This window comes from Pteropus alecto, unplaced genomic scaffold (assembly GCF_000325575.1).
Source record: "Pteropus alecto unplaced genomic scaffold, ASM32557v1 scaffold7, whole genome shotgun sequence".
NCBI lineage: Eukaryota > Metazoa > Chordata > Mammalia > Chiroptera > Pteropodidae > Pteropus > Pteropus alecto.
In genome coordinates this window covers 4,371,541-4,399,223 of record NW_006494614.1, presented here as the reverse complement: position 1 = coordinate 4,399,223, position 27,683 = coordinate 4,371,541, and the positions used below count along the sequence as shown (strand labels likewise).

At 31.7% G+C, this 27,683-nt stretch overlaps 1 protein-coding gene across 1 annotated transcript; it reads left to right on the top strand.

Annotated features, from left to right (window-relative positions):
* Nucleotides 1-6: 6 nt before the first annotated feature.
* UFL1 (UFM1 specific ligase 1) lies at nt 7-27,558 on the top strand. The gene is made up of 19 exons (XM_006926290.3): nt 7-93; nt 1,191-1,336; nt 2,017-2,045; nt 2,649-2,746; nt 3,299-3,413; nt 5,366-5,496; nt 10,660-10,718; nt 12,577-12,723; nt 14,029-14,204; nt 15,418-15,597; nt 17,301-17,421; nt 18,411-18,527; nt 21,568-21,685; nt 22,795-22,961; nt 23,046-23,176; nt 23,967-24,047; nt 24,398-24,483; nt 25,007-25,187; nt 25,793-27,558. Exons 1-19 carry the CDS (start codon nt 17-19, stop codon nt 26,009-26,011), a joined length of 2,379 nt encoding a protein of 792 aa, XP_006926352.1. The 5' UTR covers nt 7-16; the 3' UTR covers nt 26,012-27,558.
* The last annotated feature ends 125 nt before the right edge of the window (nt 27,559-27,683 follow it).

The following is a 27,683-nucleotide window of genomic DNA, read 5'->3' as shown; positions in this document are numbered from 1 at the left end:
GGCGTGTAGGGCCGCGATGGCGGATGCCTGGGAAGAGATCAGGCGGTTGGCGGCTGACTTCCAGCGGGCGCAGTTCGCCGAGGCTACGCAGAGGTGCCTGACCCTCCCTCTCTTTTGAGGCGTCCAAAAATAGCCCCGGGGCGGCCACTCCATCATCGGAAGCCGCGGGTCTCTGGCCCTCGGCCCCGGACCTTCCCAGACTGTCACTGTTGCCGCCACACCCCTAATTACCCAGCGTGGATTGTGGTCCTATACGTTCTTAGCTGGGAAGCCCGAAACCTGTGGAACCCCCATCCGTACCCCAGCCAGGTGCTAGCGTGCCCCGCCCCCACGATGGCCTAGGCTGGTGCCTTCAAGCTGTCACAGTGTCCCTCATCCTTACCTGTCATCAAGTCGTGGCATCATTGCCTTTTATACACTTCCTAATCTAGAATGAGATTGAAAAGAGGGATTAACCCCAAATTACAGTACTTTGCGAATACTGTGTTGACTCTTAAAACATTTTGCCTTTTTGCCCAGAACAGATAATGCTAGGCTAGAGCCATGGTCCCATCTGTCATTTTTAGGGGCTCCCGGACATTGACATTTACTACAAAGCCACTAATTTGGGGGGAATGTGTTTAGAGCACTCTAACTGCTTTTTAGCAGTACACATAGATAATGCTAATAGAATCCTTGTTTATCCGTTGTCTATGTCTTGCCTTCGGTGTTTTTATTTCGGGCTGAAAAATTTAATCCCTTGATCCTGTATTTTGTAGCACAGAGCAAACTAGAGCACATACGGTACTTAAGTGCTTGGGTAACTAACAGTTGCAGTTATGGTTTTCCTAGGCCAGATCTCTTGCTTTGTAAGAATGTAGAGCAGAGTTTTTTCCTGCCTAAATTTTATGTCCTCACTTTTCTATTCAGATTTAAAGATTAGAAGTAGGGCTAGAAGAGAGCAAACTTGAAACCCATAATAGAATGACTCGTACATGTTTTAAGTTGATGTAAACCTGCTTACTCCCAAGTGTTCTTTTTTTATTTTACTTACTAAATTAGGATTGTTATGCTAATATGAGATATAGATTTTGTAATATAGAACCTAGTGACTCTTACCCAAACTTTTTTTAAAAGCCCACCTTCATAGTCTATTAATTTTATTGAGCACCAAATGTATCGACTGCATTTTTAAAACTTGTTTCCTTCAGATTGTCAGAGCGGAACTGCATTGAGATTGTGAATAAATTGATTGCTCAGAAACAGCTAGAAGTAGTTCACACACTTGATGGGAAGGAATATGTTACTCCAGCACAAATTAGTAAAGAAATGAGAGATGAACTACATGTCCGAGGTGGTAAGTAATTTCTTAGTCTTTTTTCCTTCTGATCTTCCGAAGGGAAAAAAACCTTAAAGCCATAAATGATAAATTATTTGGAGATTATAGGATACCCTCTCAATTATCAATATGATAACAGTTTAATATTTTTAACAGGTCAGGTAAACATGAGCATATAATTTAAGTGTCGTCAAATATTTTCACTTTACAAAATAGCATTATTTTGAATTATGAGTCTACGTGAATCAGTTGTTTCTTTTCATGGTTTATCAATTTGTTGCATGACTAATATTGGCTATAATGTGGAACATTTAACAGATTTTCATTTACTAATAGGTGGAAGTCTACCAATTTTAAATAATTGACAAAATGTTTATTTAGTTGATATTTCTTTGGTCACAGAAGATAAATTGTGAAGGGAGATAAATACCCCAGTAGGTCTGGTCAACTTGTGTATCAATCGATGCTTGTAATTGGCCTGATGTGACAAATGATACTTTGGAAATAAATTATTGCCTCTTCCTTCAGCCATGAATATTTATGCAGCTAATGGTGTGTATTTGAAGACATTAATTATTGTGGATGTATGTCCTTTGTAGAAGGACTTTGTACAAAATGTAAATCTGTTGGCATTTACAGTTTTTGGCTAGCGTGTACTTATACATGATTTAAAATAAATGAATGTTCTTCCTTTAAAGGTCGAGTAAACATTGTTGATCTGCAACAGGTAAATTTATAATTTGTAAAAATTTTCCTTTGATTTCTCAGTTTTTTGATACTATGAATTTTTTTAATGCCTTAAGTATTCGCTAATACAGATATCAGACTTTGTAAGTTTGTAAAGAATTAAATTTCTCACTGATAACATTGAATCCATTTAGTAAGTCCTGATATATTGAATCAGGGTAATTACAAGGTTTATGTAATTTTAGGAAAAAAATTACTAGTTACATGTTTACTTGTTTTTAGTATGTGCAATAGAGAAATATTTGAAAAGGAGAAGGTATTTTTAGAAAATATAAGTGCACGTGTTATCAGCAACTTACAGTATATATGAAAAGCTGGTGAATCTTGTGTGAAACAGTACCTATTATATGAAAATGTCACTTTTTAACACAAACTTTCCTAGCAAGTTTAAGTGTAATTTTTCAGAAATGAAAATAAATAAGCAATATGCCTCTGATTTTTTATTTGAGGTTTTTAACAATATTTCACATCAATTTGAAATCCAACTAAGAGTAAATTTTTAAAAGATAGCTCTAAATATATAATTTTGAACTTAAGGAATAATATGAACTTATCACTAATAGAATTTGTATATATTTTCCAGGTAATTAATGTGGACCTGACTCATATTGAAAATAGAATTGGTGACATTGTTAAGTCAGAAAAGCATGTTCAACTAGTGTTGGGACAACTGATAGATGAGTAAGTACAATATCTAAGAGCACTTTATTGTGTTTCTTTTTTTAAAAAAATAGTGTTTATATTTAAATTTAGAACAATTATGATCAGTTCAGTATTTTGTTTAGAACTCTTACAGTGCTGACTTTTATTATAAGGATAATTGTACCTAAAAAGTAAGTGCTTAATTGTGTGGAGTACTTGGAAATAACATAAACTTTGATATTTTTCTATTATCTTAAAGCAACACAAAGCATTATTATTATAGTCTTTCCTATGTGATCTTAACTCTGAAAGCAAATTTGTTCCAACAATATTAATAAAAAATGACTGCAGAATTTCCATTATTTAAAAAAAAATTCCAACATTTATCATTTAATTAACCTTACATTCAGTTACATTGATAAGAAAATAAATGTTTTTCAGAACATGAGTAATGAATAGTGTTTACCTAAACGTACCTTATTTATTAATTTTGGGGCATACCTTATTGCAACAGAAATTAAACATAAACAATAGAGGAAAACCATTTCATTAATCCTAATTAGTTGTTTTTGTTTTTGTTATTACTATTAGGAACTATTTGGATCGGTTAGCAGAGGAGGTAAATGATAAATTGCAAGAAAGTGGTCAGGTAACCATATCAGAACTATGTAAAACCTATGATCTTCCTGGAAACTTTCTGACACAGGTATTTTTTTCTTAATAATATAATATTTTTTTTAGAAAAAATAAAGAATTTTAATGGGAGAGAAAAACTAGACTGACTTACCATTAACTGATTTTTTGCATGCGATTATTGTTGTTGTAGCAACATATTTGGGGGATAGTTCTTATACATTGATGGCTCTGATGAGACTGTTTAGAAATGATTATTATCTTCCTGAACCTAGAGACACCCTAAAAACAATTAATAGACTAAGTTGTAAGTCTACTTTGATGCAATAGCAAGGATACCATGAGTGCATAAGTTTATTTAATGATTCTAATATCAACTGTACAAGAAACTTTAACCAGTATAGCTACAATTCTGATTGCCCAGTTGTATTTTAAGAAGTAACTAATGACGATTATAATTTAGAGGGGGTGCTACTGGCATCTGTGGTGTAAAGGTCAGGGATGCTGCTAAATATCCTACAATGCATAGGACGTCCCCCCAGCAAAGAATTTTCTTGCCCAAAATGTCAATAGTACCACCATATTTTGATGCCACTTTTTTCCTCTAAACTGTCAGTGTGATTGGAAGAAGAACCAAGGAATCTCTCATAACCTCTTAATTAATTTTAGATACTAGTGTCAATACTGAAATACTTTGATTTATAGCATAATAGCAGTACTACATGAAAATAGAGGCTATTTTCTTGTTTATTTTCTTTTTTCTTAAAATAGTTTGACATTTTGGAGTTAAATAAACCTTTGTTTGAATTCTATCTCTGCCACTGCTTAGATATTCAATATTAGAAAGATTATTTCATCTCTACATATCTGTAAAATGGGAATAATTGTCTTTTTCGTAGACTTCAATGAGGTTATATACATGGTATACCTAATGAAATGTCTAGCACAGTGGAGACACTCAATAAATGATGGTTTTGTTTTGTACTTACTGAAACAAATAAAAGAAAAGCAAAATCTCTTTTTAAGTATATATCAGTTTAAGGCAATCCAGTTTACAAAAATTTACCAAACCTTAATTACATGAAATTAATGTATAATATGAACAGATTTACTCACCCATTTTAAAGGAGTGATTTCTCTAATTGTTTCTAAAATACCACTTAGGGTATAGATCTATTTTACATAAAATTTTAAAAGCCTAAGTTCTATTTTAAATAAATACATGTTAATCACAGAAGGTTAAAAATAAATTTCAAATACTTCTTTAAAGTATCAGAATAGAGCTAAATGATTTCTTATAAAACTATGCTACTGATACATTTTGGAAATGTATATGGTTTCTTAATGTTTGAAAAGCATTTTTCTATACCATAAAATTATCAGCTTGGCTGTTTTAATTAGATTTAACTTATTTGGAGATGTGAAAGATGTCCAGACTTATTTCAGATATCCCCGACTCCAGCCATAGTGTAGCTGTGGAGAAACACTCTCTTGAGGTTACTAAGAAATCAGTTTTTCTGCCAGTGTAAATCTCTGGACACAGATAACTTGTTAATATTTTCATCAAAGAAGGTAATTTTTCAGATCTTGTATTTCCCTAGTTTGCAACATCTTGGAATAACATTTATTTCTCTCTGTTAGTATTAGAAGCTGCAGAGGGGGTCTTCTCCGGGGCCCATGTGTATGTCTTGGCTGTCTGTATGTTTCAAACTGCTTATATCTAGAAAAGTGGTTAATCAGTCATTTTTATTTTATATTAGAAATAGCCCTTATTAGCAAGTAACATAACTTTTTAATATATCAGCTATTTGACCCTTTCAGTCTCGATTCTGCCATGAGATTATGAAATTTCCTAGACTCTAAATCTTGGTTTTAGCTTATATATCTTATTTATGCTTGTTGAAATTTCTCAGTAGTATGATTAATACAACATCAGCATGCAGCATGACTTCAGTAAGACTATACAGATACATCTGTGTAATTTTGTTCGTTAAAATTAATAAAAATTTGCTGCTTTATCCTCAGGCACTAACTCAGCGACTAGGTAGAATTATTAATGGACACATTGATCTTGATAACAGAGGAGTAATATTTACTGAAGCTTTTGTAGCTCGACATAAAGCACGCATCCGTGGACTGTTCAGTGCTGTTACTCGGTAAGCATGTTTTAAATTCTACATATTTTTTGATTGTGGTTTGCATTTTTTCTTTCTAGCATATTTTTTTTAAGAATAATTTCATTTAGGGCCCTAGTTTATTAAACAAATATGGGAGTGGGGATTCCAGAGTCCTGGAATATAGCTGAACTATCTCTAATCCACATCTTCTCCTCCCTACCTCCAACACCTGCATGTCTCCAGATGCACTTCTTCACGATATTCAGATCAGTATATAAAATCACCCTGGATCATGGAAAGAGTATGTGGTTTAAACTCAGATGTCCTTGGGTCATAGCTCCATCACACAGTAACCATATGACCTTGAGCAGATAAGTCAGTCACTTAACTTTGGACATCAGATGGGCCTAGATGATTTTAGAACCCTTTTTATCAAATAACACTACAATTCTAATGAATAACAGTGTTGCTTTCAAAATTACTTCAACTTTTCTAAAATAAGAATTTCTGAAAAGTTTTGGGCCTATGTGACAAACTCCATTGTGGAACTAAGAAACCTACATTCTCAATTATCTTCTCTCCTTTGTCATTAACTTTATCTCAGTGGTGTTTGGGTCCCACCAGCTTTTAAATATGTCCAACTGCTCTCATTTTAAAACAATCAAACCTCTCTCAACCCCATATTCCACTGCATATATTTTGTTTGTTTCTTAAAGTAAACCGTCTCAAGAGTTGTCTAATTTACTATCTCAGTTTTTTTACCTTCTGTCACTTCTCAACTCACCCATCTGGCTTCCACCACAAAACAATGATATCAGTATCATTGAATCTAATGGGTACATTCTGTCCTAGTTTTACTCGATTTTGCAGCAGCATTTAACTCAATTACATCTTCCTTGAAATGTTCTCATTCCTTTTTTTTTTTTTTTTTTTTTTAATACCACACTTTATTGGTTTCTTCTTATCTCTTTTGGCTGTACCTTCTACGTCACCTTTTCTGGCTCTTCCTCCTTTCCGTAGCCTTTAAATTTTGCTTCAGGCTGTCTTTTCAGTCTTGCACTTTTACTAGGTGATTTTACCTTTCTTTTAAATTCCAGACTCATGCAGAGCATCTATACTAAAATGTTTTACAAATGCCTCAAATTCAACATATTTTAAATAACTCACTATTCCTGAGGTATCTTACTCCTACTCCACCTGAATTAATTCTTCCACTTTTGTTTCTATTACCAGTTATGTTAATCATTTGCTTGATTTTGCCAGAAATCTGGGAGTCAGTCTTTCTAATAATTTCTCTCTCTTACCCTCCTTTCCAGAACACTAAGTCTTTTGAATTCTGTGTTTTAAATATTTATGTAATCATTACATCTCTGATATCACCGTTCCCACCATTTCAGTCCATTTTTTTACCTGGACTATTTTAGTAGTTTTCTAACCACACTTTTTTCTACACTTATTACCTTCCACACATTTTTTGCATGATGGCCACAGTAATTTCTTTTTGTCATTCAACAAATCAAAACCATTTCTTGAACACCTCATACATGAAAGGCACTGGTGGTACAAAAGACTAGAAGGTTAGATGGGAGAGCTTGCAATCTAATGCGATAATTTTATTTTAATATATATAATAATTTCTCACAGCAGAGTTACAAAAGAAGCTTTGTTTTTCTTCTCCATTTGAGAGGAAGTTGCTGATACGATGTCCCATCATTACAAATACTTTAGTCTGTATGTGCTGCAAACAAGGGCATTGTTTTATATAACTATCATACAACATCAAAATCAGAAAATCGACTTGACATTGACACATTACTACTATCCAGTCCTTAGATCCCATTCATGTTTTACCAATTGTTCCAATAATGATCTTTATAGAAAAAAGGATCACATATTGCATGTAATTGTCATGTCTCCTTAGTCACCTTCAATCTGCAACACTTGCATGTTTTTTCCTTGACTTTCATGACCTTGAGACTTTTGAAGGTCTTATGCCAGTTATTTTGTAGAATGTTCAATTTTGTTTGTCTGATGTTCTTTTCATATGCATCTTTGGCAGGAATGTCACAGAAGTGTTTCTGTGTTCTTGTTATTCAGTCTTATCAGATGGCATACAATTTAGATTTTTTTCCAGTTATCGGTGATATGAGTTGCAACTTCTTAATCAGGAGATATCTGCTAGGCTACTTATAATGATACTTATTTTTCCTTTCTAATTAAATATTTATGGGGAGGCAATTTGAGATTATGTAAGTTATCCTGCTTTTCCTCAAATTTTTAGTTTATTTATTTATATCACTACGGACTCATGGTTCCCCAATTTATTCACTGGATTATTATTGATTATTATCATTAGTATTTAGATTTTCAAATTGGCTCTGGTTGAGCTAGTGGCAGGCCCTTTGGGCTCTCTCCTGTGTACTTTTGACATGTCCCCATCATTCTTAGAGCACTTATTTTCTTTCTCACACAAAAAGTTTGAGGCTCAGTTCATACTTTCCCTGTCTCAACCATTTTCCCAAGGAGCCCTGGTTCCTTTTAGTAGAGTATAGTATTTAGAAACCAAGATCTGGACACTGGATTGCTTATTGCTATTTGGTTGTCACTACACTCAAGCCTTCTCAGCAGACAAGCTAAGGATACACATAGACACATGTATGTATGTGTGTGTATATATATATATATTTTTTCTATCTTTATGTGTATCAAAATCTATGAGTTTACACCAGTACCACTAATTCCCTTTCAATACCATAAGTTTTGTTCTAGTTTTCTTCTTTCTCGTATTTGTAATTCCCTTCTCTGACTGTAAGAAGCCTAGCTTCTGTTATCTTTAATATATTTGCTTATTTGGTTAATTCTTTTTTTATTTGAATGATCTCCCATTGCTGCTACAACTCTTATTCCTGTGTGGATGCCCTCCTTACTCCACACAGGCTCTGATAGCTTATACCAGAGATAAACTAATTATCTCCTAACAAAGGAAACTAGTAAGAGTAGTTGTTTCTGGGAGTGGAGCTGAGAAGCTGAGTGGTAGGAATGGAAGGAGCTCCGTTGTGTAACTTTCTGTACCCTATGTATTTATTACTTAGTCAAAAGATAAAAATTAAAAATATATTTTTCCTATTGACAATTTTTTGAGTAATTATTGCAGTGAGTGTAGTTATTAGATATAGCAAATAATATTTTTTTGTGATTCATAGTAGCGCTGAGTTTCTCTGTGTGGAGATATTATCAAACCATAAGGGCAAAACAAATTTTGAGCCTCTAAAGATGTCGCTGTGTGATTCCCAAGTACTTCCATTTAATGCACCATATGTTAACATATGCCTCTTAAAATATAAGGAACCACCCCACTTTTCTTATCTAACTTCAGAGAAAATACCTGTACCTCAGATTTGAAAAGGATTGATATTTATTATTATTATTGGTAGCCAGAAAGAAGAGCAGGAAGTAATTAGAAGAATGAGATATGCAAGTGTACTAAACTACATTGTATTCCAAATTAAAATAACAGTTTAACAGCTAAGTTCCATTGTACCAAAAAAAAAGCTAGAAATGTGCAATTCAATTAAACATTTAATGAACACCCACAATAAGTTATGCACCCAGAAATTTTAAGATAATGTCCTTCAAAGAGCCTTCTACATTTCTGTAAGGATGTGTTCAGACAGAAGGGAACAGAAAGCACACAGAAAACAAAACATAAGAAAGCTGTAATCATTACAAGATAAGCAGAGGAGAGCAGAATACCTAATTGGATCTAATTGGTTTGGGTACTCAGATAATTTAGCTGAAAAATTTGAGTAAAACAAGTTAATAAAAAACAAATTAATCCATACTTTAATTTAGTTAAAATAATAATTTAGTCAAAAAATCCTCAAACACAGGGTTTTAAGTATCAGTTCTATCCAGACAACTGTTTTTGCTCTCCCAAATTCATCAAAGAGAAAATTGATAACATCTCAAATAAACAATAGAGGATCAACTAGTTGGAATAACTTAAAAGTCTCTTAATTAAATAGACTAAACCTAAACCAGAGAACAAGTGTGATTGGCTTAAAATGAATAGGGAAAAAAATTATAGTCAGAAAAAGTCTAGATCTTTTTTTCCTATAGATTCCTTACTTAAAAAAAAAAAATTAGAAAAACTGTCACAGAGATCTGCCCAAAATAAATGAAAACATTTGCCCACACAAAGACATGAACACAAATGTTTATAGCAGCACTATTCATGATAGCCCCAAAATGGAAACAACCCAAATGTTCATCAGCTGATGAATTGATAAACAAATTGTGGTATGTCCATACAACATAATGCTGTTCAGCAATAAAAAGGAATGAATATTGGTTCATACTTCATTGTTCATGAACCTCAAAAACATGCTAAGTGAAAGAAGCAAGACACAAGAGATCACGTATTGATTCCACTTATATGAAATCTCTAGAAGTGCAAAATTATAGAGGCAGAAAGTAGATCAGTGTTACTCTAGGTCTAAGGGTACCAGCAGGAAATAACTGCAGACATTTATGAAGAAATTTTTTGGGTGATGGAAACGTTCTAAAACTGGATTGTAGTGATATACTCAATATACTCAACTCTGTATATTTATCAAGATCTTTGAATTGTATACTTGCAATTGGTTGGATTTATGATTAGCAAATTATACCTCATTAAAGGTGTTTTTAAAAAGATGCATAGTCATTACAGAAAATATTGATAAGCAAAAAAAAGATCATTTGAAGTGAATTCCTCCCAGTCATCCACCTAATCTGGGAGTGTATCATTTCAGATTCTTTTTTACATCTATAATCTCATTTTTCTTCAAATGTAGAGTTATATAATGTTCATTTGACTCTTCCCAGGTGAGGAGCCTCTTAGACAGAAAGAATATAGAATGAGGAAAAACAAACATACAATAAAGGGCAAGGCAGATAGTCAAGCATCACTAAATCTGAGGTGAAAATTGTGGTGGGAATGTAAATTGATCCGGGATTAGGAAAACAGATCTATTCCCTTGGTTTTTCAGTAGCATCATTCTTAGGATTAAGGATGTAAAACTTGATGCAATTTTTGCCTTCATTTTTTTCTTTTTAAATTAATTGGTGTTTTTCATAAATTAATTATCCTGGTTATTTTTTAGTTCACAAATATGTATAACTCTATAACAAGTAAGAAGTTTTTGTTTTCTTTCCATAAAGGCCTACAGCAGTGAATTCTTTGATTTCAAAATATGGATTTCAAGAGCAGCTTTTTTACTGTGAGTTTGCTTTAAATCGTATGCCACTTAATTAGCTATTAAATAGACTATCAATACAAAACTTACTAATTTAAAATTTTTACCTCTTAATCTTAAAACTTATATAAATAAAATATTTCTAGTTGAAAAGTTTCTCTATACCAATTTTTATGTATATGTCTGTTATACCCATCAAACATTTAGTGTTGGCTACCACCGGAGAGGTGGAATGAAAAAAATTGCATGTGCGTGTGTATGTGTGTGAAATACTGTTATGCACATACATATATAGAGATTTAAAATTATAGTATTAAGAATAATTTTCACTTTGTTTCTTACAGATTTTTACTAAATTTTCTTACATAGAACTGTTTCTCTAAGAAATAGTGTTTGTCTAAGAAATTTTTACAAAGAGTTTATAGCAGTAAAAATATATTCTTAGCATTCAAACAAAATAGTAATATCTCCAAAATAATCTTGGTTCATTACCTATTTTGTGTGTATGTTTGTGATGCTTTTTTGAGATATTCAGGGTTTCTTTAAAGCTTTGCTAGAATAATTTTTAAAAGTAATGATTTGATCTTTTGACTCAGATATCTGTGCAAATATAAGAATTAAAATGAGGAATGAAAAAATTCAAATATGAAACCAGAAATTAATTTTTATTTACTCTATTTTTCAGACTATGGAGTTAAAATTAAATTAAGACAAATTTAAAATTAAAATTTGACAGTATTTTGGAATCTACATAAATGAGATTTCATAATGCAAATTTCTTCAAGTAATTGTTGGTCACTTGATAACTTTGGTCTGAATTTAGCATGAATTTCTGTTGTACAATCACAAAATTTAAAATTATGTGTTATAGTCTATTGAGAAATCTAGACTTTTCTAATGTATTCTAATTTGCTCAGCAGTGAAATTCTGAAATTCATATGTAAACTATTTTTTATTTCTGTTAAAGGCTAATTTTCATAAGCCTTCTTTGTACCAGGCATATTTTGAATGTGCTTGTTGATACACTTAGAAATAATTCTTTCCTATCTGCTTTGTCTTTTTTTAGGGGATTTTGATATGCAGTTTATGTTATCATTTAAATAAAACACATAAATTTGGTGTTAATGGCAGCACTATCTAGTTCTCAGAACAGCATCAATCTTTTGATATTGATGGTGGTGATGGTAGTGGTAATGATATTTAGTTAACATTTATGGAGTGCTTATTATATGCCAGCTACAGTTTCAAGCATTTTACTTGGAGACATAAGTAAAATGACTTGCCTGGTGTTTGTCAGCTAGTAGATGATAGAGTTGAGGTTTGGGCTTAGGCTACCTTCATCCAGATCTATCCTCTTAACCAGGGCATTATACTTCTCTTATAGGTAGCATTAAAATGTATTGATTCCATTTAGACGGTGGAAATGCAATAACATAAAAATTTTCATGGCTTTATTTCACACAGTTGACTCTAATATGATCTAGGTATCTTGATTTTTCTAAATATGAGAAAATTGAATTTGGTGACATTAGCGATTGTATATTATCTGTTCTCAAGAGTATTTGGTCATCCCCTTATAAACAAATTATGAGATACATAATGGCATTTTTTTCCCCAAAATTATTCAAACTAAAAATTGTTATTAACTAGTTTGAGTTACAAGTTCAGCACCTTTACTGATTGCCAGAATTTCCTGAATTTATGACCTGAATATTCTCATAAATGACAGGAAAATTTTGTTTAAAATATAATATCTTCATTTACACAATTTAAACTTAAAATTGCCTTTCTAAGGATACAGTGACATTTTGTAAAATTTTGGAGGTTTTTTGAGATTTATACCTGTTGTGATTTATTTCTCTTCATTTGGTTTTGTTTTAAGCTGTGCTTGAGGAACTTGTTAATAGTGGACGCTTACGAGGCACTGTGGTTGGTGGGAGACAGGATAAGGCGGTGTTTGTCCCTGATATTTACTCCAGAACACAGAGTACTTGGGTGGATTCCTTTCTCAGGCAGAATGGCTATCTAGGTAACTATTTTTTTTTTTCTTTAAAACTAAAACTTCTTCTTAATACTAACAACATTCTAAAAAGTTTTGTATTAGCCCTGGGAGTATACATGCATTTTATTGTTATCCAGCAAATCATAATGGTTGTCTTTAAATGTAAAAGTCGTCACACTGCAGATTTTTGTGGACCTTGGAGCTAAGTATAATTCCATAGTTATTGAACAGTTGTAGAAAGGCCAAAAGCTGGTATTGATTGTTACCAATCATTTAGTGATATGATACTATTACAACTTCAGGTATTTTTTTAATTCATAAAAAGTAATTAGATTTATTATATTTTATGAAGTTTGCCCAGTTTTTCAGTTACAATATGTTAGAAATATTTTATTGGTTATCAACTTAACAATGTTCATTTTTATTGGTTATCCAATACTTCAGAGACATTAAATTTATTCTAAAATTGGTTTCTGAAGTTCTGTCATTCAGATAAAGTAGGTTGATTGAATTTAGATATTGAAACAATTAGCAAATAAATATGTATAACTCACTTAGTTTAATTTTATAACCCAAGTCAAACCACATAAGAGATCAGATGCTTTCTCATTAATAAATCTGTATGTAAGTCATTAGTGTTCAAACATTTTAAATGCGTGGTGGAATACTGGGCGTGGCTTATATTTTCTTTACTTTCTGTAATGTACTTTTTAGTTTCTTCAACCATGGACATGGATTAGAACTTTGTTATAATTAGTTTTCTTAAATATAATTATTTGGAGATGGAAAGAGGACCATAGGTATCTCCAATAACTTTAATGTTTGTAAATTTATGTCTTCATTTTTTACTTTTGTTTTATATACTAATTTTTTTACTAATTTAAATTAGACTGGAAAATTATTTTGTCCTAAGTTGCCTGATAAAACATTCACAAAATAAATTCCATTTCTTTACTTAACTGTAATAAGCAAAATAAATTCTAGTTTTTTCTTTACTTAAATTATTGCGTTCTCCTTTACCCCCCTTTCTACTTCTATTGCTCTATAGTTCTCATGTTTCCCTTTGACCCCTCAGTTGGAGAGGGAGTAACACAGCTAGGATTGAGGAAATACTGGAACCAATTTTTCTACAAATATGTCTAGTAATAAAAATTTGGGAAGGTAACATAAGCAGGGGATAGTTGTGGTACATTTCTATGCTTTATTATTAGAAAAAGAGAGAGAGAGAATACAGAGCATTCACAAAGAATAGGTTTTGGTAGAACTTTTTCCAAGATTTCTGAAAAATGTGAAAATTGACAACTCTGTTTCTACTTTACGATATATTTTTAGAATTTGATGCTTTGTCCAGACTTGGAATCCCAGATGCTGTGAGCTACATAAAAAAAAGATACAAGACTACACAACTCTTGTTTTTGAAAGCAGCTTGTGTTGGTCAGGGCCTGGTGGATCAGGTGGAAGCGTCAGCAGAGGAAGCCATCAGCTCTGGAACATGGGTTGATATCTCAGTATGTTTTTTTCTTCTTAATTTTTCTTTAAACCAAAGACAACTGATATTTCACTAGTATATGGCCATTTCGAGAATTAGGATACATAAAGGTAGTCTTGGCTTTAGACCCAAATTCTAGCAATCATTGTTATAACAAAAATAATTATTTTATGCTTAAAGATTTTCTAGCTTTTGAAGTAGGGCTTTCTAGCTTTTTATATATGGATAGTCAACATCCAGAATTCTATAAATCTCAAAGCAAACAAGCAAACAATATAACACTCATATTAGTCAGAAATTGATGAGACTTCTCACAGTCTTATCCAAGCATTTAAAACTTTACTGGCATCAGGCATTGTGTCACATTTGTTTATCCCTTATCCTTTAATCTCTGCTAATATATTAACACAATCTGCTTTAGCAGTGACAGTGTTTTACTTCAGCATACAGTATTATGTGCCTTTATTATGCCAAAAAGATAAGTGTAAGTGCAATGAATGTAATAAGAGGCCAATTCATTATTTATCAGTCAGGGCCCAGACTCTTTATATAGCAGAAAATTCCTCATTTTGGATACACAAGTTCCCAGAGATTCCAGATATAATTGTTTGTTTATTTATTCAGCAAATTTTACTAAGTGCCTTCTGTGTGCCAGGCACCATTTTACTTGATGGGAATGTGGTATCCAGGTAACTTTCCTGCACTCAGGGAGGGGCACTTTCACTAGGGGTAAATAGTTAATGAAAATGATAATTTCAGAAACTAGAAAGAGCTAAAAAGAAATATATTTTGGAGGTAAAGTTATCAAGACTTGATGGTCGATTGTTTGTAGGTTTATGGGAAGAACTGAGTGTTATTTGTAGTTTTGGGACCTGACCAACTGAGTAGAGAGTATTACCACTAATTGCGATGGGAGAAATGATGGGGAAGAATAGATGGGAGCTCAATGTCTGGGAGCATGGTGATGTAAATCAATATTGTTTTGGACACGTAAGTTTGAGATGCCTATTCGCCATACAAGTAGGAAGTTTAGGGAATCAGTAGGATAGGATTCCAGAATTCAAAATGATGAAGAAAGCAGAAATATAATTTGGGACGTTATCAGCATATAGATGGTTACCTGAAAGCCATTGAATTTAGTGAGATCATCTAGGGAGAGCACATGTATAATAAATTGGTTTTCTGTATTGTATTGCATTAATACTTTATTTTCATTTTGTTTGTAATTCTAGCCTCTGCTACCCAGTTCTTTATCAGTTGAAGATGCTGCAATGTTGCTTCAACAAGTAATGAGAGCATTTAGCAAACAGCCTTCAGCTGTAGTCTTTAGTGACACTGTTGTAGTCAGTGAAAAATTTATAAATGACTGTACAGAACTGTTCAGTGAACTGATGCACCAAAAAGCTGAAAAGGTATGCCAGATTTCCTTTTACCTACTAATCTTAACAGTATTTTCACGTTAGAAACTTCTGGTGTCTTTTGAAAAGTAGGGTAAGCTGTATACCCAAAAATGAACACTGCGTTTTATACGTCATTTTCGTTTACTGCATCATTCCTTTTTATTTCCTCTCTTGGGTTTATTTTTCTCCTTCTTCATTCCCATCAGGACATGTGATTTAGAACTTAGGGAGCTGAATTTGTGAATCGAATTCACGTAAATGAAACTATACACTTCACAATTCAGTCACCTGAGTATATTGATCCAACATTAAAATCCACAAAAACAATATTTTTGGATTATATGCATAAATATACAGTTTATCAATCACCACATAATATATTTACATAATCTATCAGTCTCCTTAGTTTTAACCTATCCGGGGTGCACAAACCAGATAAATTACTGAGGAAAGAAAGTGTTTGTTACTATCAAAATTGATTAGTTCCTCAGAACAACTGCTGTCAAAGTGTTTAGAAGTAGAGACATACTCAACTCATGTTGCTAGTTAGCAGTGAATAGGTAAAACAAGCCCATTTGTCTTAGTTTGACTGCTAATCCATGAGAAGTTATTAAATATGTAAATAATTCGTATTTATCTATATTCCTTTAAAGCTCTTTAACAGTCTAAAAAAAATGAGATAATTTTCTCATTTGGGCTGCTAAGCAGCAGAGAGGAGTAAAAAGTAAACAGGATTGATATCAGCAAGCCTGAGCTCTAGTCTCAACTTGTTTACTCTCTGTTTGACTTTGGACAAATAAACTTCCAGTTTCCTCATCTTCAGAGAAAGGTTGGTGATGCCTGCTCTCGAAAAGATTAAATGTAAATAAAGGAAAAATGCATATAAAATGCTCTGATACGTGTCAGCTTCCATTTACTAAATGGCTGTATTATTATTTTTATTTATGACCTTTTGCTAAAATAAGAACTTAACATGGTTATCAGTTTTTATTTCCTTGTGCTTCTCATTCCAACCGCAAAAATAAATTCAGAAAGAAAAGAGATTCTGTTGTTTGAACTGTCAACATTCTAAACAGTTATTTTTGAAAATCAAAAAGGAAATAAATAATCATTTTTAACATGAATATGAACTTTTGTCACTACAGATTTAAAACTTTTTTCTGTGATAAAGAAACAGTTTCTGAACTGGGGCATAGTTTATTGTTCTTAACATAAATTTTTAAAAGCAGAGGTCAAGAATGAGTCCAGAGGGAGAAAACAAGTTTATATCACTAAGTGTGCAACTCACATATGCTCATTATGGAGGGGTGGGAGTGTGGCGATTTTACCTTTCTAGGAATTTCAGGTATCTAGGTATGGCACTGGACTTGGGAGTCTCAAAAAGAAAGAGAACAAGGGTCATCTGTTAGGCGGTGGTAAAACCAGCCAATACCAGCTGGTTTTAAAGATAGATAGTATCTGATGCTGTGTGGTCAGTTGTTCATTGACCAGATAGGATTTCTTAGTAGCTAATAATAAATACAAAAAGCCATGAATAGCAAAGAAAAACTAATTTTTGGCAAAGAGAAATAGTCTCAGTGTCAACCGTGAGATGAATCTCTGATTCTTAGCAATGAAATCAAACAATTAAGATGTGAGTATATAAACAACTTTTATTTTATGCTTTTTGTAATACTGTATATTTTTGCCTACCAAAAAAGCATGTTTTATTTCAGGAAATGAAAAATAATCCTGTTCATTTAATCACTGAAGAAGATCTGAAACAAGTCTCTATTTTAGAAAACATTAATACAAGTAAAAAGGATAAAAAAGATGAACGAAGAAGGAAAGCAACAGGTAATGAATTATTAAATAAGATTCAAAGATGAGTTTTTTGTTGTAGTGAACTCTACATTTGTTAGGTCCTTTTAAAGCCCTTTTATTTAGTTGATTTATCTTTAACTGATAATATTAACCAAATCTTTTGCTAATAATTAAATTTTGATTATAAAAATGGAAATATTAGTAATTGCTTATCTGTGTTTTATTTGTGAGAACCAAGTTAATTTTATGATGTGGCCCATCTCCACTTGTTCTCCCCATCAGCGTTTATTTTTCAGCCCAGTAACCTTTTTTTTTTATTATTTTGATTCTCATACGGCAAGTTTGAGTTTACCTCAAGGCCTTTGCACTAGCTGTTTCCTCTACCGGGAATGTACTCCTCTGAACTTCAAGTAATGGTTCCCTCTTGTCATTCAGAGATCAACTTTAAATGTCAGTTTCTCAGAGAGGCCTCCATAACCACCCAGAATGATAGACACAGTCACTCTCCACCATATTATCTTGTTGGGTGGTGGAGAGAATCAGAATGTCTCCTGTAAATATAGGTAATCATTTTTTAACCAATAAGACAAAACCAAGTATAATTAAATTTGTGAAGTACTGTAACAGGGCATATGAGGCTGTGGTAACAGAGATGAGCAAATGAGGGCACATTTATTTTGGGAAAGGTAGAAAAGTTGAGGTAAGGAAATTGGTTTGGCCAAGAAGAAGTCAGACAAAGCTACAAAAAAGAAGTGTCATTAGAGAAGGAAGAAGAGACTACATTTACTGCAGGTAGGCTGCCTGAGTTGATAAAATTTAAGAGATTTCATATTTTGTTAATTTTTTATTGATTGAATTTATAAAATTTTTATTTTAATAAAGAAGCTTTGACTTTAAAAAGTGGCTAAAAGTTTACTTGGCTTTTATTTTTGTGCTGTAAAGTTAAATATGACAATATAATGTCATCATTTTCTAAAAAAGTAGTAAGTTAAGAAATACTAACTAATGACATTTTCTACCAGAGGGCAGTGGGAGTGTGAGAGGAGGAGGTGGTAGCAATGCCAGAGAGTACAAAATTAAAAAAATCAAGAAGAAAGGAAGAAAAGATGATGACAGTGATGATGAATCATCTCACACTGGTTAGTAGTATTTTATTCTTCCTTTGCACATGCATGATTTTTTTAACATACTTTCTTAAGATGCATACAGTTAGGTATATATGCTTATACAGGAAGTCCTTGCTTTGCACAGTTTCGGTGAGCATAAATTTTAGTTACGACAGTTTGGTTAAATGACATTAGTCCTCCAACAACATGGTTCATATTTCAATTACTAGGGTACATTAACTGTAATTGTATAAAGTACTAACTTCACTGTTAGCTTCTCAGCCCACAAATTATCACATAAATAACAGATATGCATCACGATCTATAACAATCACATTATTCATTTCAAAGTTTGTCAGCAATTGATCATTGAGCATATCTTACTCACTTTATGCACAGACAACAAAGCATGTAGTTATGTTGCTTTCTTGTTTCCCAGTGATAAATCCATGTGACATTTTTCAACAATGGATAATCAAAAGATGAAATTGGCCAACTAAGATGAAAGTGTAGCAAGTAAATGAAAAGTGGTAACACTGGAAATAAAATATGAATCAAGAATAAATGGAGTTATAGAAAAAGTAGCTGACTGTGGGAATGTTGACATTGCCACTATTCAGGGGACTCTAGCTATACAGCAAGAGGAACTTGGTAAAAGCGCACTTATTGATGTAAATGAGGAAAGTGGTTGTGACAAAAAGGGTGAAAATGTCTTATGGGATATGAAGTTGGCAAAAAACTACCTATTAAAAGTATTCTCAGAGGTATTTCATGACATGGAAAGGGCAAAGGATTAAATATTAGAAGCTGATCTAGAGTTAAAAAAGGCGTATGATGACTTGCCAAGGCATAGTAAAATTGCTTTGTATTGCAAGGGTGAGGGGAAGGCAAGCACTGTTCAAACTATTCTTGATAAGTTCTTTGCAAAGAAATAAAACACTTTCATTGTCAGTGTTTCTGATGAGCTAAATTATAGTGTGCTAAATTATAAATACTAGTTTTATTTCTCTTTTCCCATTATTTATAACCACCAGTAACAGCTTTTAATGTTTCCATAAACATTAAAAAGTCACAGAACAATCATAAATTTTCTCCATTGTTTATTAAAAACACATCACATAGTTTCAGCTTGCATGGTCATTTTTATGGTCTCCCACTGCTTTGCAAAACAAATTATAATATTTTATGAAATGTGTATTTCTGCAAATTTAAGTAGGAAACATTAATTTATACGTGTTTAATTTTTATGGGTAATACCTAATTGGTTAGTGGCTTCTATCTAAAGGGGAGAATTAAGTATATTAATCTTTCTTTTCTCATGCTTGTTAGTATTTGGTGTGGTTAAGATAGCAAGAGACATCTTACTTTATTTTTCTAAATAAAATTATGATATTTTATGTTTCTATTTTTTAAAAAATTAATTTAATTTTTGATACCTACCTCCTTTTCCCTAGCGGGGGAGGAGGGGGCGGGGGAAGAAAATTTGAAATGATGATAATTTGAAATTTTTATTCTACTTTCCACAGTTCATTATATATGGGTTAGAGCTGGGAGATATAGATATCAATGACATAGGTTTGGCTATTAATGTGCTACTACTTGTAATAACACAGTTGTTTTAAGATCTATCTTTAAAGTAGATTCTAAGATAAAAATAACTGCTGTTCTCGTCCACAAAACAATACTAATCAAAGGAAAACTACCTTCATAGGAATTCCTAGCTCTACCCTTACTTTAAATAGTATTAAGACTATCCTATGTGAGTTTTAACTTTTCATTGATAAATGGGTTTCCCTGTTCTTCAGATGCCGTAGGAATAGGAGTGAAGATTCATTTAAGAAAAAACTTCTCTAATATCTGTGGCCTTGAGTAATTATTAAATGAGGCATGCAATACTCCTTTTGTACATAGATTATGGAGAGGGGCTATAAAAGTATAGTAAAGCCATTCTACCTAAAAAAAAAAAAAAGTAATTTCATTGCTTTTGAAAAACGGTTTTGTTATAATGTCTGAAATGGGGGATGTAATTAGGTTCTCAGCTAAAATACAGGATCAACTCAAGGCAAAAGATTATTAGAAGGAAATGCAGTGTAATAACTTTAAATGCTATAGGAAGCAAACAGAAGTCAGAAACTATATGGTTTGAAATATCAGGAATGGATAGCCAATCTCAAAAAAGAATACTCGTCTATTCTAAAACTGTGATCTCAACTTCTTACGTCTTGATGCATAGGGAAAAATGATTTTTGAGCCATTTTATTTTTATTTCTTTTCTAAAGTTTCATTTTTAAAGTGAGTACCTAATTTAGCTGGAAATAATTACTTTCATACTTTTATAATTAATAAAGAAGAGATTGCTAGCTTTATCTGTAATCTGTACTTTTCCAAGTAAATGAGTAGACATAATATTTCCACAGTGATTTCCATTACAATTGCTGCATACAAATTTTCGTTGGTATAGGATTATTTTCATGAGAGCAAAAATAAATTATGGGTATAAAATTATGAGGGTTTTTTTTTTAATCTCTGCTTTTGCAAAACGATAATTTTTAGCTTAATTCTACTTGAGTTGTGGTTCACACAATTATAAAGACTTTTCCTGAAGATTTTGTATAAATTCTAAGGATGATTTGATTTTTATTAAGTATTTATTTTTATAAGAAGGAAATTCTGCTCAGTATTCATTGTTCAACAAAGAGAATTTATCCTTTCCTAAAAGATTTTTTCCATCCACTTGATCATTTTGATTTCTAAATATTTGCATCATCCAAGTTAGATCAAGCGAAAATCATCTTTATTATTTTCTGAATGACCTGTAGAAAATATTCATTAAATAAAGTTAGAAAATTATTATGTGAAATGCCACTGTATATCCTATTTTTAAAATTGTTTTCATAGGTTATTGTTATTTGACATTGGCAATTTTGTTGACATAAAATATCAGTCTTTATGGTAGGCAGTGAATGAATTACCAACTTATTAAATTTGTTAATGGAAGGTTATTTGCTTTTAGGTTGCTCATTTTTTGTTTTGTTTTTTATTGTTTTTTACTCGTTGCTCTTTTCTATTACAGGAAAGAAGAAGCCAGAGATCACTTTTATGTTCCAGGATGAGATTGAAGATTTTTTAAGAAAACACGTGCAAGATGCCCCTGAGGAGTTTATTTCTGAACTTGCTGAGTACTTAATAAAGCAAGTATAAAAACTTTTTTTTCTGTTTGATGATATAAATTCAGTGAGTTAGTAAATAAAAATTTACTAATTTTTACCAAGATGATAGAAAATATATATTAGGTATTTTCTTTTCAAAGCTTAGAATTTAATCTAGCCACCAAACTCCAGACTTTCTTTGCCTACAGAGGCATTTCAACAAACATTTAAGTGCTTTGGGAAATGAAAGAGGAGAATGTAGAGATGTCTTCATTTGCTGACCTTACAGTGCTAGTGGGACTGGCTGGTCTCTTCCATAGCATGAAAAGTAACATCTAAAAGGAAGAAGATATGATTTTCTATCAAGATTTGACATAGTACACTTTTTGGGAAAGGATAAAGTAACAGACTGCCTTTGAAGAGAATAAATTTAGACAGCACTAACTTGAAATGAGCCAGACTAAATTTATTTTTATACAGAAGTCAATGATACTGTGTCTAACTTGACTATAACTAACTAACGTGGTCTTCCCACAAGTTAGTCCCAATGCGTAAGCTGCTGTAAATGCAATCCAGGAGCCCAGTGCATCCAACTTTTAGAATTTAGAAATTTAGATTTTGTAGTGAGATTTTTAAAATTTTAAGAATATTTTTTGTGCATGAATCTATTACATAATCATTTTCATATATAAAAAATGAAATAACTACTAATCATTTGCCATTACTTCTTTAAATAATCTTTTCTGAGTTAAGCATAAAAAAGGTTTTTTCAAATACATCTTTATAGTTCTCTAGAAATTGAGAATTTAAGTTATTATTCCTGAGGATGGGGAACAGATTTATAGTTTACTATTCTCCAGATTAACTATTAAAAGCTGCTTTGAGTTGAATTTGAAGTTTTTGTTATCGTTGATTTTTATTGTCTTTAGTGCAGTAACTTTGAGTACTTTACATTTGAGAAAAATAATCCATCTAAGTTATAATTCCTGAGATTGGAGGACAAATTCTTGTGAAGTATTCTCCAAATTAATCTTATTTATTTAAAAAAGTAGAGATCTTTTCTTAAGTCTATTTCCATAGAAGAAAATATTTTTTTATCTATGTAAATCCAGTATGCCTTAATAAACTAAATGTATTTATTTTGTGCACAGACCCCTTAATAAAATTTACCTCGAGGTGGTACGTTCAGTATTCATGTCTTCAACAACTTCTGCCTCTGGAACTGGCAGAAAGCGCACAATCAAGGACTTGCAAGAAGAAGTTTCAAACCTATACAATAATATTCGATTATTTGAAAAAGGGCTGAAGTTCTTTACAGGTATACTTAATACTATTTGTTTATTTATTGATACTCATAATTTTTCTTGGACATTCATTTTAATAAAGCACCTTTATTTTTCAGATGATACACAGACTGCTCTTACCAAGCATTTGCTAAAGACTGTATGTACTGATGTCACTAATCTCATTTTCAACTTCTTAGCTTCGGATTTAATGATGGCAGTTGACGATCCTGCAGCCATTACAAGTGAAGTATGTTAGTGCTTTGCCACTCTTGATGTGTTTTGTTTTGCGACCTGAGCATATTTTATTTTTTCACGTCTGAAACAGTATAAAAGGGAAAGAAAATACAGGAAAGAGTTTTTTGGAAAAATATAAGATTTTTAGGCCAAATTTAGTACAATTTATATATAGTTCCTAGTCAGATTGATAATATAAGCAGTCTATTAAAAGTTACGATGCTTAATTACTTTGGAATCAACCGTTTTATTTTTCTCTAATTATTGTTATGTCGCATCTCTTTTTCCTACTGAGTTGCAATCCCCTTAACAATGTTCATGCCAGATTTTATAACTTTGCAGTCATTTTCATTTATTGACACTATCTCATTTCAATATTCAGACTAATTATAAAGAGAATTAATCTAATTTCTAAAGAGAATACACTTGTGCATGCACACTCTCTCCTCTCTCTTTTTTTCATCCTCTCATTTTCTTTTTATACTTCTGAAGCAGATAGGAGGAGTAGGGCTTCATCTAGCCTCTTTGACTGACTCTTGGCTAACTCTGATTTGAGAATGTTTTTAGCATAAAAAGTTTTTTTTAATACATCATCTTTATAGTACTTTAGAGACTGAGAATTTAGCTTATTCCTTAGAATGGGGAACAGATTTATAGTGCAATACCTAAAATTCAAGAACAAAGATAAATTCCATTCAACATTCCGTTATAGTAATAAGTATACTTTTTTTGTTTCATTTTGTTTGTCCTTATATCCACCACATGTTAAAGATACAATACCTAAAGAATTTTTCCCCCCATAGGGAAGAAAAAAAATTTTAAGTAAATTATCAGAAGAAACTAAAGTAGCCCTCACAAAACTCCATAGCTCCCTGAATGAAAAGGTAAGTAAAGTTTGATTCTATTAGATATTGGAGCTAGAATTTGTGATCTTTGAGTAAATTTTTATCAAAATAATTATAAACCAAATCTAAAACTAGTATTCTGCACTATCTTTCAAGTATATTCAGATACCTCTTTGGGAGGTGAAGGGGTAGGCCAAGCTGGAGGCAATTTATCTTCTTAAAGTCCTAAATTACAATTTAAAGTCCTAAATTATAATTTCAAATTTAATGAAAAAATTACCTTATTTAAAAATTATATTTCAGGTATAAAATTATAAAACAGTATTAAATGGCTGCAGTTCTTTAGGCAACCTGTTTATAAAAGTAAATTGTATTAAATACCTTTTCAGAGCATAGAAGACTTTCTTTCTTGTCTGGATTCTGCAGCAGAAACTTGTGATATTATGGTAAAAAGGGGAGACAAAAAAAGGGAAAGGTAACATTGAATTAATCCATATTAATAAATTCTAAGATGTGTTATAATTCATGTCTGAAATGGAATATGACTATCTGAATCTTGCATAGATAACTGTTGTATGTAAATGGTTGTAGACTTTCAAGTATATTTAGTCTTAATATTCTTCACTGTTTCTCTCTGACCTGTCTTGATTAGGTAGCAGAGTTCCTTAACCCCATAGTTGTTCAAGCCTGGGAACTTTTTATTAGCTTTGAGACCTTCTTTATAAGAAACGTGTTTAAATCAGTGTACTTCTATTTGATCCCCAGCAACTCAAAATAAAAAGCATACTTTGAGTATCCCTGCTATGTTGTTTTTTCTATCATTTTCTAGCGTATTTATTTATCCATGCCATTTAGGGTTATGTATGTCTATATCCCATATTTAAAAAGTCCCCTGAAATGTTTATAGAACTAGTTAATTAAACTAGAGAAGACAAAAATGAATACAGAAGGGAAGAACTGAAATTGGTGAAAATTTGTGTGTTTTTATTTTTGTTTAGGCAGATACTATTCCAGCATCGACAAGCATTGGCTGAACAGCTAAAAGTCACAGAAGACCCTGCTCTTATTCTGCACCTCACTTCAGTCCTGTTGTTTCAGTTCTCAACCCACAGCATGCTCCATGCACCTGGAAGATGTGTCCCTCAGATCATTGCTTTTCTTAGTAATAAAATTCCAGAGGTATTACATTTTCAATGCACTTAAAGCTTTTAAAGCTTTTAGATTCTGAATATTTTAAATGGATAGATATGAATCATTGTGAACACCAAGACATATTAACATCATTTTCTTGTCCCTATGAATTGAACAGCAAATTGGGAGACTGATTTTAAAAACTCAGTATAGCTCAAGAATCTTTTAGGGTCCTATAAGATCTATGGTCAAGATATTATGAATTTGGAAATTAAGCTTTCAGAAAAGTCATAATAATGTCCAGTCTTCCATTTCAGTTTATTCAGGTTTAACTCTCCTTCTAGGGCAAGCTCAAAAAGTCGTATTCTACATAAATTCTTCTGAGAAACTCCAGCTAAAAGTAATTTTGGCTTCTTTGAACTTCCATAGCACTTTGACTATATCTTTGATGATAGAACCTAGCTTAATCAACTATTAAAATAATCTGTATTTGTGTTTTCTCTCTCCTAAACTGTAAACTCCTTGAGAGCAAGGACCTTGCTTGATTCAGCTTTCTACCTGTATGGCCTATGATTTGTAAAGATGAAAACCTTTAATGTGTATTGGTCGAACAAATCCTACTTTGTTTTGTTAAGTCCTTTCTCTTTTCACAGGATCAGCATACTCTTTTGGTTAAGTATCAAGGTTTGGTTGTAAAGCATTTAGTTAATCAAAATAAGAAGACTGGGCCAGGAGATGATCCCTTGAGTGATGAATTAGACAAAGAACAAGAAGATATCACCAGTACTACTCGTAAAGAGCTTCAAGAACTTTCTTCATCTATTAAAGACCTTGTTCTCAAATCCAGAAAATCATCTGTTACAGAAGAGTAATAATATTAATTTACTTTTTCCATATAGAAAATATTTTCCCAAAGTTAGTGGTGAGTGGTTTTAAAAAAAATATATTCATAATCCTTGATCCCTGTACCAGCCCCTCCCACACACACAATTTTGTTAAAACAGTAGTATTATATTCAATGTAAATCTTATAAAAATGCAAACTTTTGTAAATTGTGTTCTCCACAGATTTCTTTTTGACATTATATTTCTAAAAATTATATATTTTAGGTTTATTTTCTTTCCAGCTGCTGAGTGAAGAATAAATTTCCTGATATCTTTCATTTCTAGAAAAGAGCTCATTTGTTGTGTTATTAGATTTCAAGCAACATTATTATATTTATACATATTAGAAACTTAAAAAGTGGTCTTTTTTAAAAAAAAAAGAAAAAACTCTCCACATTTCAAAACCAAAAATTGCATATTTTATTCTAAAATTAATAGAGAATGCTTCAAACTTAAAATATAGAAATTTGCAAAATATGTATACATATATTTTTTATCACCTTGCCGTTATTTCTGGCAGATTATCCCGTCTCCTCCACAGAAGTAAATTTATGTGATTGAGGGCTTAAGGGATGCAGAAGAACACCTAGCGGAGCTCTATTCTAAAACAAGATGCTAACAAGAGTAAGAGAAAAAATAAAACACTGCTAGTAGGCGTAAGTCACATTTTAACATTGAGATAACTAAAAATTTTGTGCAAATATTTTTCTTTAACCCAGGTTGCATTTCTAAATTTCATTTAATATATCAGTAGTCACTCTAGCACCTAATTGTTGTAGGGTGGTTTATAAGTACATTTAAATCACTGAAACTCTTTTTTTCAAAAACTGAAATCCTTTTAAAAAGAGGTATTCTTGTTTTCTAAAGATTATTAGTAGTTACAACTAAACTAAATAAACTAAACAAATTAAAACCAAAATAATTCTTTGGAGTAATCAATTGAACTTAATGAGTTTTAAGCAACAATTTATTACATATCAAAAAAGAATTTAACTTGATTATAACAGTAAATCAAATCTCAAATATTAAAAACATACTATTTTATATAATTCCTTATATGGCATTTAAAACTGTTTTAAAATGTGTGAATACAAAGATCAGTCTACCTCTGATTCTAGGCAGAGTTAATACTGAGTGAAAGGAATTATATAATTGCAGACTAATTATTAAAATTGATAGGAATGTAACAAATTTTAAAATGTTTTTTCATTGGTAATTTTTTATTAATGTATTTTCATATGAGCAACAAAAGAAATATGACAAATCCTCTGTGACCACAAACTTCTATTAGTTTTATTTGTTTATTCAGCTTCCAAAATATTAAACACCAACATAATTTTTTTATTCAGTCTTAAGAACTTTATGTTTCAGCAGGTACCAAAGTAATCCATATCTTTTGTCAAACTAGATCAAAGATAATCAAAAAAACATTCAGACTTTCTTAATTTGTGAAAATAAAAATAGAAGAGATGATGAAGCAAATAAAAAGAAAACCATTCTCTTCTTTGCATTAAATATTTTCATTTATCAAAATGGTTCTTATTTTTTCACAGTAAATAAAAGTTTTTTATTGTTTTTGTAAATAAAATTATATAGCTGATTTTGTATGTAAAAATCTAATTTCATTAATAAAATAATTGTTAAATGTTAAATAATTGTT